Source organism: Amphiura filiformis, unplaced genomic scaffold (assembly GCF_039555335.1).
Source record: "Amphiura filiformis unplaced genomic scaffold, Afil_fr2py scaffold_131, whole genome shotgun sequence".
NCBI lineage: Eukaryota > Metazoa > Echinodermata > Ophiuroidea > Amphilepidida > Amphiuridae > Amphiura > Amphiura filiformis.
In genome coordinates, this window is record NW_027305595.1 from 31,054 (window position 1) to 48,840 (window position 17,787).

The 17,787-nt window shown below is 38.1% G+C and overlaps 1 protein-coding gene across 1 annotated transcript; it reads right to left on the reverse strand.

Moving 5' to 3' along the window:
* Nucleotides 1-480: 480 nt before the first annotated feature.
* LOC140145086 (monocarboxylate transporter 12-like) lies at nt 481-11,849 on the reverse strand. The gene is made up of 4 exons (XM_072166868.1): nt 11,489-11,849; nt 8,380-8,523; nt 7,184-8,056; nt 481-2,532 (listed from the first exon to the last, which is right to left on the reverse strand). The coding sequence occupies exons 2-4, from the start codon at nt 8,468-8,470 to the stop codon at nt 2,315-2,317; spliced, it is 1,182 nt and encodes a 393-aa protein (XP_072022969.1). The 5' UTR covers nt 8,471-8,523; nt 11,489-11,849; the 3' UTR covers nt 481-2,314.
* Between the last annotated feature and the right edge of the window lie 5,938 nt (nt 11,850-17,787).

Genomic DNA, 17,787 nt, shown 5'->3' on the forward strand with positions numbered 1-17,787 from the left:
AGAAAGCTGATTGCTTTACATATTCTTGTCTGTACTTAGATAGCCAGGCCGACTGATGGATTTAAGGGCAAATTCACGTTCGTGTTTATATTGGTCGGGAATGTTGTACAAATTTTCAATTTGTCAAGAAGCGGGTTGACCGCTCTGACTTGAAAAAGTAATAATGTACTTCCCCTTGAGCACTGAAGACATATATTGTAAATGGAATGACACCTACTTGTATCTTGCTTCTAGTGGAGAAAACAAATTCCCCAAATTGTGTACATGTATAAAGCCGACTTTGTTTTTGAAATTGAATACCATTATAGATTTAGAGGATAGTAAGAGGTCTAAAATGGTAAACTCAAGTAATCTAACCAGCTGTCCGAGACCAGTTGCATATATTTTAGGCATTGTACGTGTTTTGCAAGTTGAAACCAGTATCTACTAGAATTATAACGAATTCTTTAAACAAAAATATTATTCAACGTTTACAGCTAGCTTTTCAATATTGTGGGCCTAAATTAACAGATCCGTATTGCTCTATTGTATAATGAAAAACGAATACAGAAGTAAATTACATTCAAAGTATCCACCTTTTTCGTAATTCACCACGTCGATGCCGTTGGTGGCGTTTGGCTCAGCTAACTCTATTTAGGCCGGAGTTAGCGAAGTGGAAAACTGAAAGCGAGGCCAAAGATGTTAATTACATACGCCCAATTAAGCAAAGTTAATTTGCCAATTAACTATAAGGCCCAAAGTTGAAGCCCCATTCAAATGCATGTAGCTAATTTATATACCGTCAGTATAGATGAGTTGACCTCAATGTTTATCAACAAAGGCAAGGGACTGGTATATCTATATGCTTGAGCGAACCCCACTACACTGTTCAATAGTCTTATTGTGATGTGGCGGGAGTTTTAAAAAACAAAATATGATGCGCGCGCATACTGCCAGGCAAAACACATTGACGTCAGAAGTCAACTTATCTCTATAAAACAGAGTCATGTAAATGCCTTATTTTGTCTTAAACACACAGCTTTCAGCTGAACCACTATGGCTATGTTAGCACATCTATGACAATGACCATGGTTCCAAATCATACCCAAGTCAACGAAGTTCAGGAATGTCCTTTCATTGTAAATTGTTGGTTATACACACGGAGCTATTAAATCATGGCGATGCAACAGATTACGTAACGCATTGCTCCCTTAATTGTGCCTACAAGCTATTCATCAAGAGGTACCTTTTGTGCAGGTTAGAAGGGTTCCACCATTAAATTAGTAACTGGCATGACAGCGTATTAACGCTTTACCAGGCAGGTTACTGTCAATAAGGGAACAAAAGAAAATCACGTGAAAGCGCCCACAGCGCCCACTTCAACTAAAGGTACCTTATACCTTTGTTATCATACAACCCAAGGGTGTAATTCAATATTCGCCAGCACACAAAAGCACACTTTACCGACGATGTACAGTTATTTACCGCCCACGTTAATTTAGACCGAAAAAGGCTAGCAACCTAAAAGCAAAATATTTTATGCACGAGTATAATTCAATGTTCACCAAAAAGATGTTTTTTAACCAAAGCCCTCCGTCTACCGACTATCTTACATGAACCGACGTCCGGGGTTGGGGGAGGGGGGTGCACCGATCCCCGGACCCCTAAGCCACCGTGTCAGGATATGGGCCTCTTTGTGGGGACCTGGTACCGCATGCATCAAAAGAAGGTAAGTATACACTTATTCTATCCACGCTTCCACATAACTGTGTCCAATTCACTTCTTTCTCTCGTTTCGGTCACCTTTTCTGAATGTCATTATACTCGTAAATGTGAGGCTTTATGGGATATAGTAAATCGAAACTGTCATGAACAATAACGGATTGTACATTTTCTATCACCTACAGGTAGTGTGATTATTTGACTTTCTTTATACAGGATAAACGTACATGCTATCTGACCGTGTATCTATTTTACCTGTGTTTGTTGGCTTGCTCCCTCTCTTGCTTTCGTCTTCATTTCGATTGATTGAGATTTTTAGAAAATTGAGTTCATGTATGATGTTTCAGTTTCAGACAATCTTCCATTGTCACCAAATATTAATTATAAATCTTACTCCACAACTTTGATATTGAAGTTTGGATTTGGATGAATCTCACCCAAATGTGGTTAATGAATTTAATTTGACAAAGCAATGAATACCCTACAAATTATTCAAATTTTCATGGTTTTGTTGCAACGTGGGAAAAAGTATGATGCTGTCCGTGGGTGAATATTGAATATTCTCCTTGGGTTTACAAAATGTCCCAAATAGACACAGAGTAACAGGTTAATCCTACAATTCCTCGTTCCTCACAATATTTTTAGGTGGTTCAGCAGCTTCCTTTGGCGCACTATGGCATACTGATGGAAGAGATGGCGGCCATCTTGGATCTTTGACGCATTTTGTCCACATGACATGACTGACGAGTGTCCATACACCACATAATCCTTGTATGATGCTTGCATAGAGAAAGCCTGCCATGTAGTCACCTGTGTAGTCTAGTAGTAGACCTGCAAATCAAAAAAGTAATGATAGACGTTACTGACTACGCATCAGTTATATATTTTATTAATAACCGTCACTTTTCACGTATTCTAATTCCATCTGCGTTACATTTTTTTCTTTAGAATGTACAACATTGATTCGCTTTATAATGACCTGCGTGTGTGACGTGTTATTCGCTCGAACAATTTAAGGGCATCGTATGACTATGATTTAGTGTAATTGTTCGCTGACCCTTGTCGGACTATTGATGTTTACAGGAAAACTGAAAAATAAAGTTAAAATTGTATTTTGTTTTCACGTGATTAATTATTTAACGATGATTTAGGGTGATAAATGAGTGACAGAGGGTGGTATACTGGTGTTGTTACCAGACTTGTACCCGAGTCCAGCTTGTCCGAGTCCGAGCCGAGCCGAGTCCATTTGTATCCGAGTCCGAGCCAAGTCCGAGTCCTTTTGTGTCCGAGTCCGGACTCGAGTCCAAGTCCAGGGGTGCCGAGTCCGAGCCAAGTCCGAGTCCAACAAAAATAAGATTCGAGTCCGGACTCGAGTCCGGACTCGGTCAAAGTCCATGCCCGTGTGTGTGTGTATGGGGGGGGGGGGGGTCATTCAACTTATGATGTGACAGGTGTGTGGCATTGCTTAGTAGGAGCCTATTTGTATAAAAATGGGTCATTTGGGTATAACAAAATGAAAAAGGGATAATTGGGTATAAAATTTTGAAAGAAGGGGGTCATTTGGTATAACATTTTGAAAAAATGGGTCATTATTTCCCAAAAATGGAGCAAAATTTTAAATTTTGTTTCTAATTTGAAAATTTACAATACAAATTTGCTGAAAAAAGAAAATTGCAAAGTTTTTGATGCTAAAATTGTAGAAAAAGAAGGTCATTGGCCATAAGTCACTCACTACACTATACCACACACCGCTCTCCCTATACCAGACTTGTAGTACCCCGTACCCGTACCCGTACTCGGGTCCCAATTTCCGTACCTGTGGCTTTGGACCCGGACCCGTACTCATGCCCTATTTTTACCGTACCCACGGGTACGGGTACCATACAGTACATGGTTTATACACAAATGCAGGAAAGTGAGAATAGAATACTATCACTTCCCAGATGCATGTTAACTCCACTCATGAATCCCACTGCGAGTCCTCTGATCATAAATTCATAATTAAAACAAATAGGTTACATCATGAATGGGGTTGTGTGGGGAGTAAATGGAAAGCTTTAGCAAGTGCCCTTAAATTTATTTTAGCCTGGTCCAGGGCCCTGAAAAATATCAATCCAACCCTGGCTACACAAAAAGAACATGAATGCTGAGATCTACAACAGCCTGTGCACACTGCCACCCATGACATGTATGCTACATGTATACATGTCTCATTCACACAATGACTGATCAATACAGAAAAAGACCTAGCAAACTGGAAAAACATTTCAAGATTTTTTTTTTTTTCTTTTGTGGTGAATTTTTATGTTTTATGTTAAAATATCATTATTTTAGCTTGTATTAATCATTTTGATATTCCCCATTCAAATACACTCCACTACTTGTATGCTGCACACATGTAGAACTAATGATGTGACTGGTGCTGGGGACTGGAGTGAGATTTTCTGCCAGCCACATGAGCTCACAGTGTACATGTACTTCTTCTACCAGTGCATCTGAGACAAATGAATAGAGAGGTCCTTACCATACTGAAGTTTGGGATTTGATAAGAGATTTAAAGGAGTTTTAAAATATTGATAAAACATGAATACAATTATCCAGATGTGCATAATTAATGATAATAATTATAATGATTGAGCTAATGGATAATCTGATGGATGTGTATTGTGTAGATGTGCATGAATGTACTTGGAAAATTGACAATTAATTTAATTCCAATTGATGTTTTAAGATAAATAATTTTTCCACATTGTACATGGATTGATTGGACTGCAGGACTGGAATCGGACTGGGGTCGACTTCGAGCCCGAGTCCTATTTTTTTTACCGAGCTGAGCCTTTTAATGTTCAATTCAGAGCTTAGTCCGAGTCCGGCAAAAAGTGGACTTGAGTCCGAGTCCAGACTCGAACGTGACATCACTGCTAAATATACTAAAGTATGTTGAAATTAATATTGCACAGTCTGGTTGTCCATACAAAGACATAGTTTTTAACTTGCATCCCAAAATATGCCACATTTAGGCTAGATTCACCATGACACCAATATTTAATCTCTTTTTGTACTTGTTTTATTAATTTGTTTATACTCATACCCATAATTATGGGTATGTCTAATTCCCCTCATAATACCCATAACTCATACCCTATAATTGGACCCATAAGTTGAAATTTCCATACCCGTACCCATGGCCCGTACTCATACTGGGACCCGTACCCGTACCCGTACTCGAGTCCCAATTTCCGTACCCGTACTCGTGGCTTCGTACCCGTACCCGTACTCATACCCTATTTTGACTTTGGACCCGTACCCGTACTCATGGACTCGGACCCGTACCCGTGACCTGGGACTCGTACTCGTGGCTTGGGACCCGTACCCATACTCATGGTCCGGGACCCGTACCCGTACTCATGGCGGGTCCCAATACTACAAGTCTGCATACACACCCACCCTACCAAACCCCACCCTACACAGTTAACATTTAAAAGACTCTACACAACTCAACCAACCAACTGTACACACACCCCTTCAAAGTCCCATACCCATGAACAGGTATCTCCTGATGGTAAAAACTTCTACATGTATCAGACCACCTGTACTAAACAGCACTCACAGCAGTCATGTGGGGCTATCTGTGTGTGTGTGGCACACTACATGTAAACGCACAGTGAACTTGCACCCAGGGACTAGGCTGCATGCAGCATACATGTAAATGAATTGCAATGTATTCAAATATATCATAGAAAAATATCATCATCATCATCGTTATCATTCTCTTTATCATCATCATTATCATCATCATCATAATAATAATAACAGAAATTCACCTTTAATTCTAAATATCTTTTCAAAATTGTCCCACACAAATGTGCACCCTACTGCCATTACAATTTACTGAGCTGAGATGTATGGTCCAGTGTGCATATTTCTCTCTTTCAAGATTGGATTGGAAAGTTCCATGAAAGAACTCTTAGATCTTTTGATGTAGTCCAAATATTTAAAAAAGTTTGCATTTATTTAATTATCAATTATTTCATTAATGATAACAATAATATGATTCTACAAAGTGACAAATAAATCTAAATAATTTGGTCGATATGTAGGATATATGACAGATCACAGATTTGACAGCCCCAATTAATTTGTAAAATTGCCAAATATGTAAAGTCAACAAATTTGAGATCTACTTTGACATTTTTAGATAATCATTTCACATTTTACATGGATTTAATTTGACTGGACTCGGACCGGACTCGGCTTCGAGTCCGAGTCCTTTGTGTCCGAGTCCGAGCCGAGCCGAGTCTTTTGGTGTCCGAGTCGAGCCAAGTCCGAGTCCAACAAAAGTGGACTCGAGTCGGACTCGAGTCCGAGTCCGGACTCGAACGATACATCACTGGTTGTTACCGGTGTATAATTATTCGGCACTCTGCCAAACTCTGCCAAACACACACACATATACAAAACTCACACGCACACACCCCCACCACCACATGCGCGGGGATTTTTTTCTATGGAACGCGTAGTTCTCGTGTATAAAGGTTTAAATTTCACAGCAAACAAGAATTTGTCTTTAAAAAAGACAAAGTTCACGGATCAGGTGTATAGCACTTTGAGCTACTTTGGTTTAACTTGTCAATATTCATATACTAACCTACCCTCCACAGATTTGACAATAAATACGTGATTTGAGGCATAATGATACCTGCGTTTTAACTCTGAAAAAAAAACCACTTCATTTTGCATTTAGGTTTTTAAGCCACTTACAGGAAACAAATATGGCTACTACTACGACAAAAATTACACCATAATGTCCACTGTATCAGCCCATCAGATGCTTTGTCCTTAAACTTTAGTTTTATTTGGAAGCAAATTGCCTAATGTGTTTCAGGAACACTGCATGTTGGCAATATGTCAAATTGTGTTTGAAAAGTTTTCTATACAGATGCTAGATGCCTTATCACGATACATTGGATATGTTTATACACACATTGCTTGGTTATTACAAGAGTCAATAAAAATTCAATTAACTATAGAGAATGGACTTAATTTTGTGCACTGTAGTTATATTGAACTTTTTCTGAAATAAATCGCATATTGCAGCTTCCTGAATAGGTTTCTATACAGATGATATGCCTAATCACTAAGTAAACAAATTATAGCTAATTATACTGACCATAGTGACCAAGTGGCCAATTGCAAACATGTTTAATAAAAACGGCTCAAAATTCCCTACACTGAATATCCTCACTACAAGATTAAATGGGCTAAATAGTACTTGTCATGGGGCGCAGGATAAAATTTTAGAAAATTTAAAAAATGTAGATGAAGGCATACAAACGAGGGTATGAGATATTAGGAATTATTTCCTAGCCTCTTAACCACAGGGTTGGTGGGTTAAAATAGCTATTCAAGACACAGGGTATGTAAGGGATAAACTGTGCACATGCGTGAACAAAAATGTCATATCTAGAGTTAATCAACCTACCTGCTATAAGAACTGTACTCATAATACTCGTAGCCAAAACAAACAATGTTAGTCCATAACCACCAGGGAAACGATGGACGCCAACTATCCCTCTCACTATGACTACGTGCATAGCTATATACAATCCTGCAGCGAATCCAATATTAGCTGCACATATCACAAATACTGCATATTGTTCAGAAACTGCCGTTATCGGCAGTGATACTGCCGCAAGAAAGTTACCAATAGCGAAGAGCGTAGTCGGATGAAAAATCTTTTTGTCTATTAAACGACCATGTCCTGCTTGTGCAACGAAACCGCTAATACTGATGATAGATATGAGAAGAGTAGCATTGTAATCTGAAATACCAACTACTTCAGCTCTTTCCTTGATGTACACTAAACATGTAGAATACACACCGCCAGAAAGAAAGAACATGGGAAGTGCACACGCGTAAACACGATTTGTCCAGATCAGCGAGATTCCTAGGCTATCTAAAATAACTCGGAAGTAGTTTTTATTTCTGACAACAGCGATCTCCACTTCACCACCATACTGTGTGGATGCAGTAGTATAAGCATACGATTCATGATCACAGTTTTGGTTGGACTCTTCAGCAACATCTGATTTTGTTTCTTTCCCAAGTTTGTCTAATTTGGGTGGTGGCTTCATTAGGGCGCCACAGATCACCACCTGCGCTATGATACCAGAGATAATCATCATGGCATTCCTCCAGGTGTAGTACTTGACAAGCGCTTGGATGATGACGGGAAGGGTCATGGATCCAACAAACATCCCCGTCGATGAGATGCCACTTGCTAAAGCGAAGTGTTTGTGGAAGTACTTAGTGATAATGGTAATACTTGCAGTGTATGCTACTCCGCATCCAAACCCTGGAGAGGATACAATGAATGTCAAACTACCAATCTCTGTTATAATATGACACAGGGAAACATAATCTTAAATTTGAAGTTTTTTGTTCATTAAGATGATGGCTTGATGGAACACAATAATCAACTTTGATAGGTTTTGTTCAAACTTTCCATTATAGTTATAGAGTAATACATAACTCGTCGGGTGCATCAGATATCTTGAATTTTTGACTTAGAAGTTAAGAAGTTAACTTGAATGGAATCATATTCAGTAAGGAATACTACATCACATTTTCGACGTAGAATATAAAAAGTACGAACCGGGCTTAATAATTATTCCTCACCTGTCATTGGTATTGTGAAGTACAATAGATGTATTGTATCAGCAAATGATGAGATGAAGAGACCTAGAGCTGATAAGAAACCACCTAACATAACGACAGGACGGACTCCAAAATGATGACTTTATAATGCACCAGATATTGGGGCTGAAAATGCAAAGAATGAATGTTAATCATAAATGTTCTATACACCATTCCTATTATTGGTACTTTCCTGCCGTTGATGTCACGTAGAGTGTATTATAAAATAACGAAAGCAAGATCATGAAGGGTGTGATATCAATGTTTAACCTATCAATGGCAGGAAAGTGCCAATATATAGAGATGTCTATAGTTGATGAAAATATAAACAACAGACTATTATACATATTGACTGCTATGAGGGGCACAGTTAAAATTATGACATCACCGAGGGCCTATAATTTTAAACTGTGCCCCGAATATTAAGCAGTCAATATTTGTTTTATATACCGAATAATATAGATTCTTCTCATTTAATTGGTTAAAAGATATCCTGAGCTGACAAGGCCTGCAAGCTTTTAACTCCATAGGCCTTGAATTTGAACTGTAATTAAAGTAATGAACAGTCCATGCAAGAGCAAGACAAGGGTGCAGAATTTGGACCGATATATGCCGATTTCATATCTAAAACCCTACCATTTCTGTGCTAACATCACACACTGCCGAGTCTTCAGCATTCAGGTCGTAGTAATTTGTCTAACAAGTGACATTTGGCAGGTATAAATCCTTAACATGTAACAGATTGTAAACAAATCACTGCAGCGGTGAAAGGTAGGTCGTCGTCTGCAAGGAGAGGTCAAATTCATCGCGAACTGTGATCGATATAGTCTCTTTTACAACACTGTAATCAACGCCGACCGTATAGTGGGTGCGTAATGTATACCCACGACCTGTGTATTCGGGGTTGCGACTATCAAATTATTTATCTGACAAAGTTGATTCTATGCCCCGGCACAATTGCTTATGACGTCATCTTGATAGAAATAAGGGGGCACATCTATTTTAATGACTCCACTTTTAACCAATCAGATAAGAGGAATATATATATGAGGTATATAAATCATAATACTATTTGCAGAGTGTCCGTCCGTCTGTCCGCGAGCTATCGCGTGCGCGCAGATCGCGAAGTACCAACGGGCGTACGCGCGGAGTACCAGCGGGCGCTGTGTGCGCACCAGAAAGCATTACAGCGTGACTAATACAAGTGTATACAACGCATATTTCATTACTGAACCAACATGCATATTTCAACAGAACAGGACTATTTCCGGGGTCCTCCATTATGGTTAACACTTTATTAAAAATAATCAGTTATGGCAAGGCCTATAACCCGTTATATTAGGTCTTATTGGGTTCATATTCCTCCCGTTTGATTTCATTTCAAATATGGATTAATCAGGGATGCAAATTGGAAATGACAGTCAAAATTGAGGAAATAATGCCTTGAGAAGAAAAAAAAGAAAGTGAGGAAAAAAGAGGAAGAGAGGAGAGGAAGAGGGAAAGAGGAAAGAAGAAGAGGAGGCGGAGGTAGAAGAAGAAAAAGATAAGTTAATAAGTGAAGCAGTAAAGCTACTGAATGGAAGAGAGGAAGATACGTGTGCAATATATTGAGGAATTCATATGATTGTTCAAGAAATAAGAGCCTTAAATATTAAAAGAGGAAGGCGTTGGTGTTAGAGTATGGATATGAGTAACAATTCTTATTTGAGGAAATTTATAATATTTATCTTTAGAGGAGGTATTCAATGTCATTTAAAAAAAAAAAAAAAGGTTGGGTGAAGGCAGGTGGTAATAGGGCACATACCTGAGGAAATTTATATAGGAATTCAGTGTATCAATACTAAAAATCAGAAGTGCCAGTGAGGAGATGACGACCTGGAGAATTGCGAGGGAATTTAAAAAGAGAACATAAAGCACTGAACAAATTGTAAAGGATAATGAAATGGACCCATCAACATTAAGAGTAGGCATATCACTTCAAAAATAATCGCAGCAGAAACACGTTATTTAATGTTCCTACGTTATTGAACTTTATTAAAGCATCAAAAATCAAAAAACAGAATTGAAATCGGTCAATGCATTGTGATGTAGTGTCAAATTAAAGATGCTCGTAGATGGAATGAAATCCTGCCACAAATGGCTGTAATGACAAAATTTTGAAGGTTTATTTGGACGCTTGCTTGAAAAACAGCGTTAATTTAAATATCACATGTTAAATGCCTATCTTTCCTGACTTCGTTAAAGAAAACAAAATTAAAAAATCTATCATTGAATAATTATAACAAATTAACCAAATATACTATTTTAGCAATTTCGGCCAATCTGCAGACAAATTAAATCTCAAAAATGACTAAGTTCAGCTAATTAATATGCAAAATTGATGCCAATAGAAAACCGTACATGATATAAAGGTGTGGGTTTTATTGCACACATATGTATACAAAGTTCATTCAATTGATAACAAAAAATACACAAAAAGTAATTAATTATGCAATTTAGGTAATTACAGCTAATTATGTATTCATGATATTATTATGCAAATTAGGCATGAGTAATTTTGGGTTTTTTTTTTCAATATTTAATGAATGTCTGTTCATTCATCATAATTTTTTTAAGTATGATCCTGTTATGAGGTTGAATAAATGAACTGCGGTTAATTATTTAAAAACAATGCAAAAAAAGTTTGACATTTTGACGGTGTCTGGAATATAATTTTCATTTTACTGCAAACATGGTATGTGTCTTCAGTCTTCAGTCTTCAGTCTTCAGTGGTTATACTCCTCTTGCAGTCTTGTAGACTAAACTAGGAGTGGTGGTGGCCAATGACCTATCAGCCGGTGCGGTGAAACTCAAGGTGCCACAATAGATTGGTTTAAAGACATCTGAGGCTGGGCGGTGGACGCAGATCCCTGATTAGCCTAGGTCGTTTGGGCGTAAACGCGTGTATTTTTTGTGACGGATAAAATATCTTCTTAATAATAGTTCTAGGGATAATGGTGTTTTGATTGTTAGCACCCATGGCACCCACATCACCCATAGCACCCACACACTTATTGCTCTCCCGCTAGCAGCATTATACAAGTGTCCTTACCAGTTGTTAACATCACCCACATGACAGATGATGCCAGCAAGCCGATTGTACTGCTACCATCCCCATGAAGATCCTCACCAAATGTTTTCTTCCATTCTACATAGAAGACCCCCGTGGAGCTAGCATACCCACGGCTTAATGCTTGAGTCAAAAATGCAGCACATACTATGGGCCAATTCTGGAACTCACCCATATTCACTAAAACAAATATGAGAACAAACTATAAGTCCAAAGCTGAACCGGTGCATTCATCACAGGTTTCTTGTGTACGCAATTAATACAGAACTGCACAATATTGCACTTTATTAGTACTGTACATACATCACAATATTAATACAGTAAACAGTGAGTTAGTTGTCAGTGTCGCTCATGAACAAACAAGCAAATAAATGAACATACGGAAAATAATTTTCAGCATGAGAATGTTTAGTCAGAAATCAACTGTGTATGATTTACTACACAAATATGTGTGTGTCTTTGTCACAGTGTAACTGGTACCTGGTGGTCATGTCGATAACGGAATATTTCCTTCATTTCCTTAATTTGTGGGTTCAAAGGTTATGTCAGATAACAACTGACTGATACTAGTACCAAGCATGATATCCTCGATTTAGTCCGGCAGGGAAAACCATATTCTTTACTTGAGTATGGCAATGCCATCCTCTATGGTATCAGTCAAGAACAGAGATGATTTTCATTTTGGACTTTACTAAGTCCAGATTTATTTTAAACTTGAAATTAAATTCACTTTGTGTAACAAGTATGATTTTGAATGTCCAATTTATTATCCATTCCAAAAGGAGCACCCCCTTCCAAGGCTATATGATTAGGATTTGGACTAAGGTTAGGAATTGATATAGGATTAGGGTTTGCCTGTTAAGGGTATGTTAGGGTTAAGGTTGGGATTAGGGTTATGTTAGGGTTAGGATTAGGATTAGGGTTAGGATTAGGGTTAGGATTAGAATTACGGTTAGTGTTATGGCCCATGTTTAGGGTTTAGGGTTATAGGGTACCGTATGTAGGAGGGGTCTGCAATTACCTTAGATAAAATACAGTTGTTTGTGTGGGTGTGTGTACATCTGTACAGGTACATGTATGGCTATGTGAATATAGGCCTGTGGTTCATATGAAGAATGTGCATGGTCTTTTTATAGTACAAGGACAAATTGGCCAATGCCAGAGGCTATATGCATACCAATGTGTGTACATCTACAAATGAGAAATTTTTGGTGGTTTGCTTTTCATTGCAAATTGCAGTCATTTTAAATTATCGCAGTTTTTTTAATTGCAACTTCCTACGCACAAAATGGCGTTTAATTTACTCGCAACATTACGCGTCTGGTAAAGCCGTGAAATTGTGCCTATTTAGAGGATATCTCATCATTTGTATAATGTACATCATCACTATACTTGTCCATGTTATCAAAGATATGGCTATATGCAGCTGTGAATTTCCAAGCCCCCCTACCAGGGGGGAGGGTGGCTGGTACTTATACCAGGGCTAAATTTCAAAAATGTTAAAACTCCCGGCCAAGTCCCGGACCGACGGGAATCAACACATGGCCGGCCCTACAGGGACAAATTTTGTGTCAATGCCCGTCTGTTATAAACTGCCCGGCTATTTTTTCCGGGTACTCTGCACTGCAGGCAGGGGTTGGAGTGGGTCAGGGACTCAGGGTTTCAATTGACAAGTGCATTATCAACAGTCTTCATTTTCACGTGCATGAAATCTATAAGCTTAACTACTGAACATACGGGCCTATGCACCCCCCTACAATCATAATTACTCACATCACTAGTATCACAGGGTCAGGGTTTCAATTGACAAGTGCATTATCAACAGCCTTGCATTTTCACGTGCATGAAATCTATAAGCTTAAATACTGAACATACAGGCCTATGTACCCCCCCCCCTACACATAATCATAATTACTCACATCACTAGTATCACAGGGTCAGGGTTTCTATTGACAAGTGCATTATCAACAGCATTGGGATGAAATTTATAAGCTTACGGAACATATAGGTCTATGTACCCCCACACAATCATAATTACTCACATCAATAGTATCACAGACATTCAAATTCCATCATGAAATCTATTCGGCTTTCACAGTACACTGATTTTCAAGTTCAAACGCTAGCTCTTCAAAGGTGCTGAATTCGACCATCGTGCATATCGCCAGATATCGCATGAGCAAATTAACATAAGGGCGCACATCACTGAAAATGATGCCAGTTTTTCTTTATAAAAATGCTAATTAAAATCATTTAAACAATTTTTGATATCTGCCATCTGTGATACACTTGTAGGATTTAATATTACTAATCATTACCAATCCAAATTTAGCCACAATTATGCAAATTTCTGCTCATTTTAATGCTTACTTTTATTATCTATGTTTTTTTCTTAGAATAAAAATTAATTAAGATTTGTTCCAAGTCTACCATGTTACAATACTGATAATTCAATAAAAAAAACTTTTTAGACTGCAACAAGTCTGTCCTATAAAACATTGTATTTATTTGGATAATGAATTGGAAATTCAAAATCATATTTGCTACACAAAGTAAAATTATTTGAAGTTTGAAATATATAGTGGATAAAGTAAAGTCCAATATGAAAGAATTTAATGTTCTAAGGTGTATGGCTCAATGCTTGGATAGCAGTTATCCATGTTTGACCAATGCATGCATGGATAGCCCTAGTGAAATGGACATTGGATAGCTCTTATCCATAGTGCTGAGTGACCAGCATGGATAATTGCTATCCATTTTGCCTCTCAGTTTACATGTGTTTGGCCCAAGGCTTGGATAGCAGTTATCCATGCATACAAGTGAAATGGGAAAATAATGGATAGCTCTTATCCATCCCAGTGCTGACCAGCATGGATAATTGCTATCCATTTTGCTTGTCAGATTACATATTAGTAAGGTGTATGGCTCAAGGTTTGGATAGCAGTTATCCATGTTTGACCAATGCATGCATGGATAGCCCTAGTGAAATGGACATTGGATAGCTCTTATCCATAGTGCTGAGTGACCAGCATGGATAATTGCTATCCATTTTGCCTCTCAGTTTACATGTGTTTGGCCCAAGGCTTGGATAGCAGTTATCCATGCATACAAGTGAAATGGGAAAATAATGGATAGCTCTTATCCATCCCAGTGCTGACCAGCATGGATAATTGCTATCCATTTTGCTTGTCAGATTACATATTACAACAGAGATGATTTTCATTTTGGACTTTACTAAGTCCAGATTTATTTTAAACTTGAAATTGAATTCACTTTGTGTAACAAGTATGATTTTGAATGTCCAATTTATTATCCATCCAAAAGGAGCACCCCCCCCCCTTCCAAGGCTATATGATTAGGATTTGGACTAAGGTTAGGAATTGATATAGGATTAGGGTTTGCCTGTTAAGGGTATGTTAGGGTTAAGGTTGGGATTAGGGTTATGTTAGGGTTAGGATTCGGATTAGGGTTAGGATTAGGGTTAGGATTAGAATTACGGTTAGTGTTATGGCCCATGTTTAGGGTTTAGGGTTATAGGGTACCGTATGTAGGAGGGGTCTGCAATTACCTTGGATAAAATACAGTTGTTTGTGTGGGTGTGTGTACATCTGTACAGGTACATGTATGGCTATGTGAATATAGGCCTGTGATTCATATGAAGAATGTGCATGGTCTTTTTATAGTACAAGGACAAATTGCAGTCATTTTAAATTATCGCAGTTTTTTTAATTGCAACTTCCTACGCACAAAATGGCGTTTAATTTACTCGCAACATTACGCGTCTGGTAAAGCCGTGAAATTGTGCCTATTTAGAGGATATCTCATCATTTGTATAATGTACATCATCACTATACTTGTCCATGTTATCAAAGATATGGCTATATGCAGCTGTGAATTTCCAAGCCCCCCCTACCAGGGGGAGGGGTGGCTGGTACTTATACCAGGGCTAAATTTCAAAAATGTTAAAACTCCCGGCCAAGTCCCGGACCGACGGGAATCAACACATGGCCGGCCCTACAGGGACAAATTTTGTGTCAATGCCCGTCTGTTATAAACTGCCCGGCTATTTTTTCCGGGTACTCTGCACTGCAGGCAGGGGTTGGAGTGGGTCAGGGACTCAGGGTTTCAATTGACAAGTGCATTATCAACAACAGTCTTCATTTTCACGTGCATGAAATCTATAAGCTTAACTACTGAACATACGGGCCTATGCACCCCCCCAATCATAATTACTCACATCACTAGTATCACAGGGTCAGGGTTTCAATTGACAAGTGCATTATCAACAGCCTTGCATTTTCACGTGCATGAAATCTATAAGCTTAAATGCTGAACATACAGGCCTATGTACCCCCCCACACACACACAATCATAATTACTCACATCACTAGTATCACAGGGTCAGGGTTTCTATTGACAAGTGCATTATCAACAGCATTGGGATGAAATTTATAAGCTTACGGAACATATAGGTCTATGTACCCCCCCCCACACACACACAATCATAATTACTCACATCACTAGTATCACAGACATTCAAATTCCATCATGAAATCTATTCGGCTTTCACAGTACACTGATTTTCAAGTTCAAACGCTAGCTCTTCAAAGGTGCTGAATTCGACCATCGTGCATATCGCCAGACATCGCATGAGCAAATTAACACAAGGGCGCACATCACTGAAAATGATGCCAGTTTTTCTCTATAAAAATGCTAATTAAAATCATTTAAACAATTTTTGATATCTGCCATCTGTGATACGCTTGTAGGATTTAATATTACTAATCATTACCAATCCAAATTTAGCCAAAATTATGCAAATTTCTGCTCATTTTAATGCTTACTTTTATTATCTATGTTTTTTTCTTAGAATAACAATTAATTAAGATTTGTTCCAAGTCTACCATGTTACAATACTGATAATTCAATAAAAAAACCTTTTTAGACTGCAACAAGTCTGTCCTATAAAACATTGTATTTATTTTGATAATGAATTGGAAATTCAAAATCATATTTGCTACACAAAGTAAAATTATTTGAAGTTTGAAATATATAGTGGATAAAGTAAAGTCCAATATGAAAGAATTTAATGTTCAAGGTGAAATTAATAGACTGCAGAAGCTGCAAAATCGTGCTGTGCGTTTGATATTCTCTGTTCTTTGCTCAACTGGTACCTCCAACCTTCTCACCCAATTGCATTGGCTTCATATCCAAGACCGAATTCTTTTTAAACTTCTGCTTTATGTTTTCAAGTGCTCTCAGGGCCGTGCCCCTAATTATCTTTGTGAACTTCTTTCAGCCTATGCTCCCGGAAGAGAAGGATTGAGATGTTCCTCCGATAAGACCCTGCTTATTCAGCCTAGGGCACGTAGAGCAGCTAGTTTTTCGAAATAAACTGAAAACTCAGCTTTTCAGTTAGCTTCTTTCTTGTTCCTTCTGCATTTGTTTTTTGTTTTTTTTTCTAATCCTCGTTCAGCGCTTTGATAAATTTTAAAGGCGCTTTATATATATCTTTATGTACGTAATGAATTTAAAATTGAGAACGCAACATGTGGCTAGAAAAGAAACTAACAGTCCTCTCCATATGCAAGTGGTTTATCTTCATATGAATATAAAATAAAACAACAGTGACTAAAGAGTTACAACAGAAGACATATCTCTGCCAAGCATAAACTCAACCGACACACGGACGTAACATATTCTTTGAAATCATAAGTTGTTTGGACAGTCATTTGCCCTTGGGATATAAGAGAGACTGTTATTGGTTAATATGCCGGTTTTTACCCGAGACTAATAACAGTACACGAACGGTCCTTTAGCTTACGTGCTAAACATAAAAGCAGGCCGTGCCATAGGCATAAGGAAGAACCGGATGAGGCCGTACAGTTCTCATCACAATTTTAAAGTTGACTCTTGTTACCCTGGTAATCAAGCGGGTAGAGCAGTTTTTCTCGCGGGTAAAAAAGCTGATTGCTTTACATTTTCTTGTCTGTACTTATAGATAGCCACGTCCACTGAGGGATTTGAGGGAAAACTCACATTCTTATTTGTATATTGGTCTGGACTATTGTACAAATTTTCAATTTGTCAAGAAGCGGGTTGACCGCTCTGACTAATAATGTACTTTCCCTTGAGCACTGAAGACATTATTGTAGTATGGAATTACACCTACTTGTATCTTGTATCTAGCGGGGAAACAAATTTAGCCTAATTGTGTACATATAAGCCGACTTTGCTGTTGTCCAATATATTTGAATACCATTATAGTTTTTTAGGAAAGA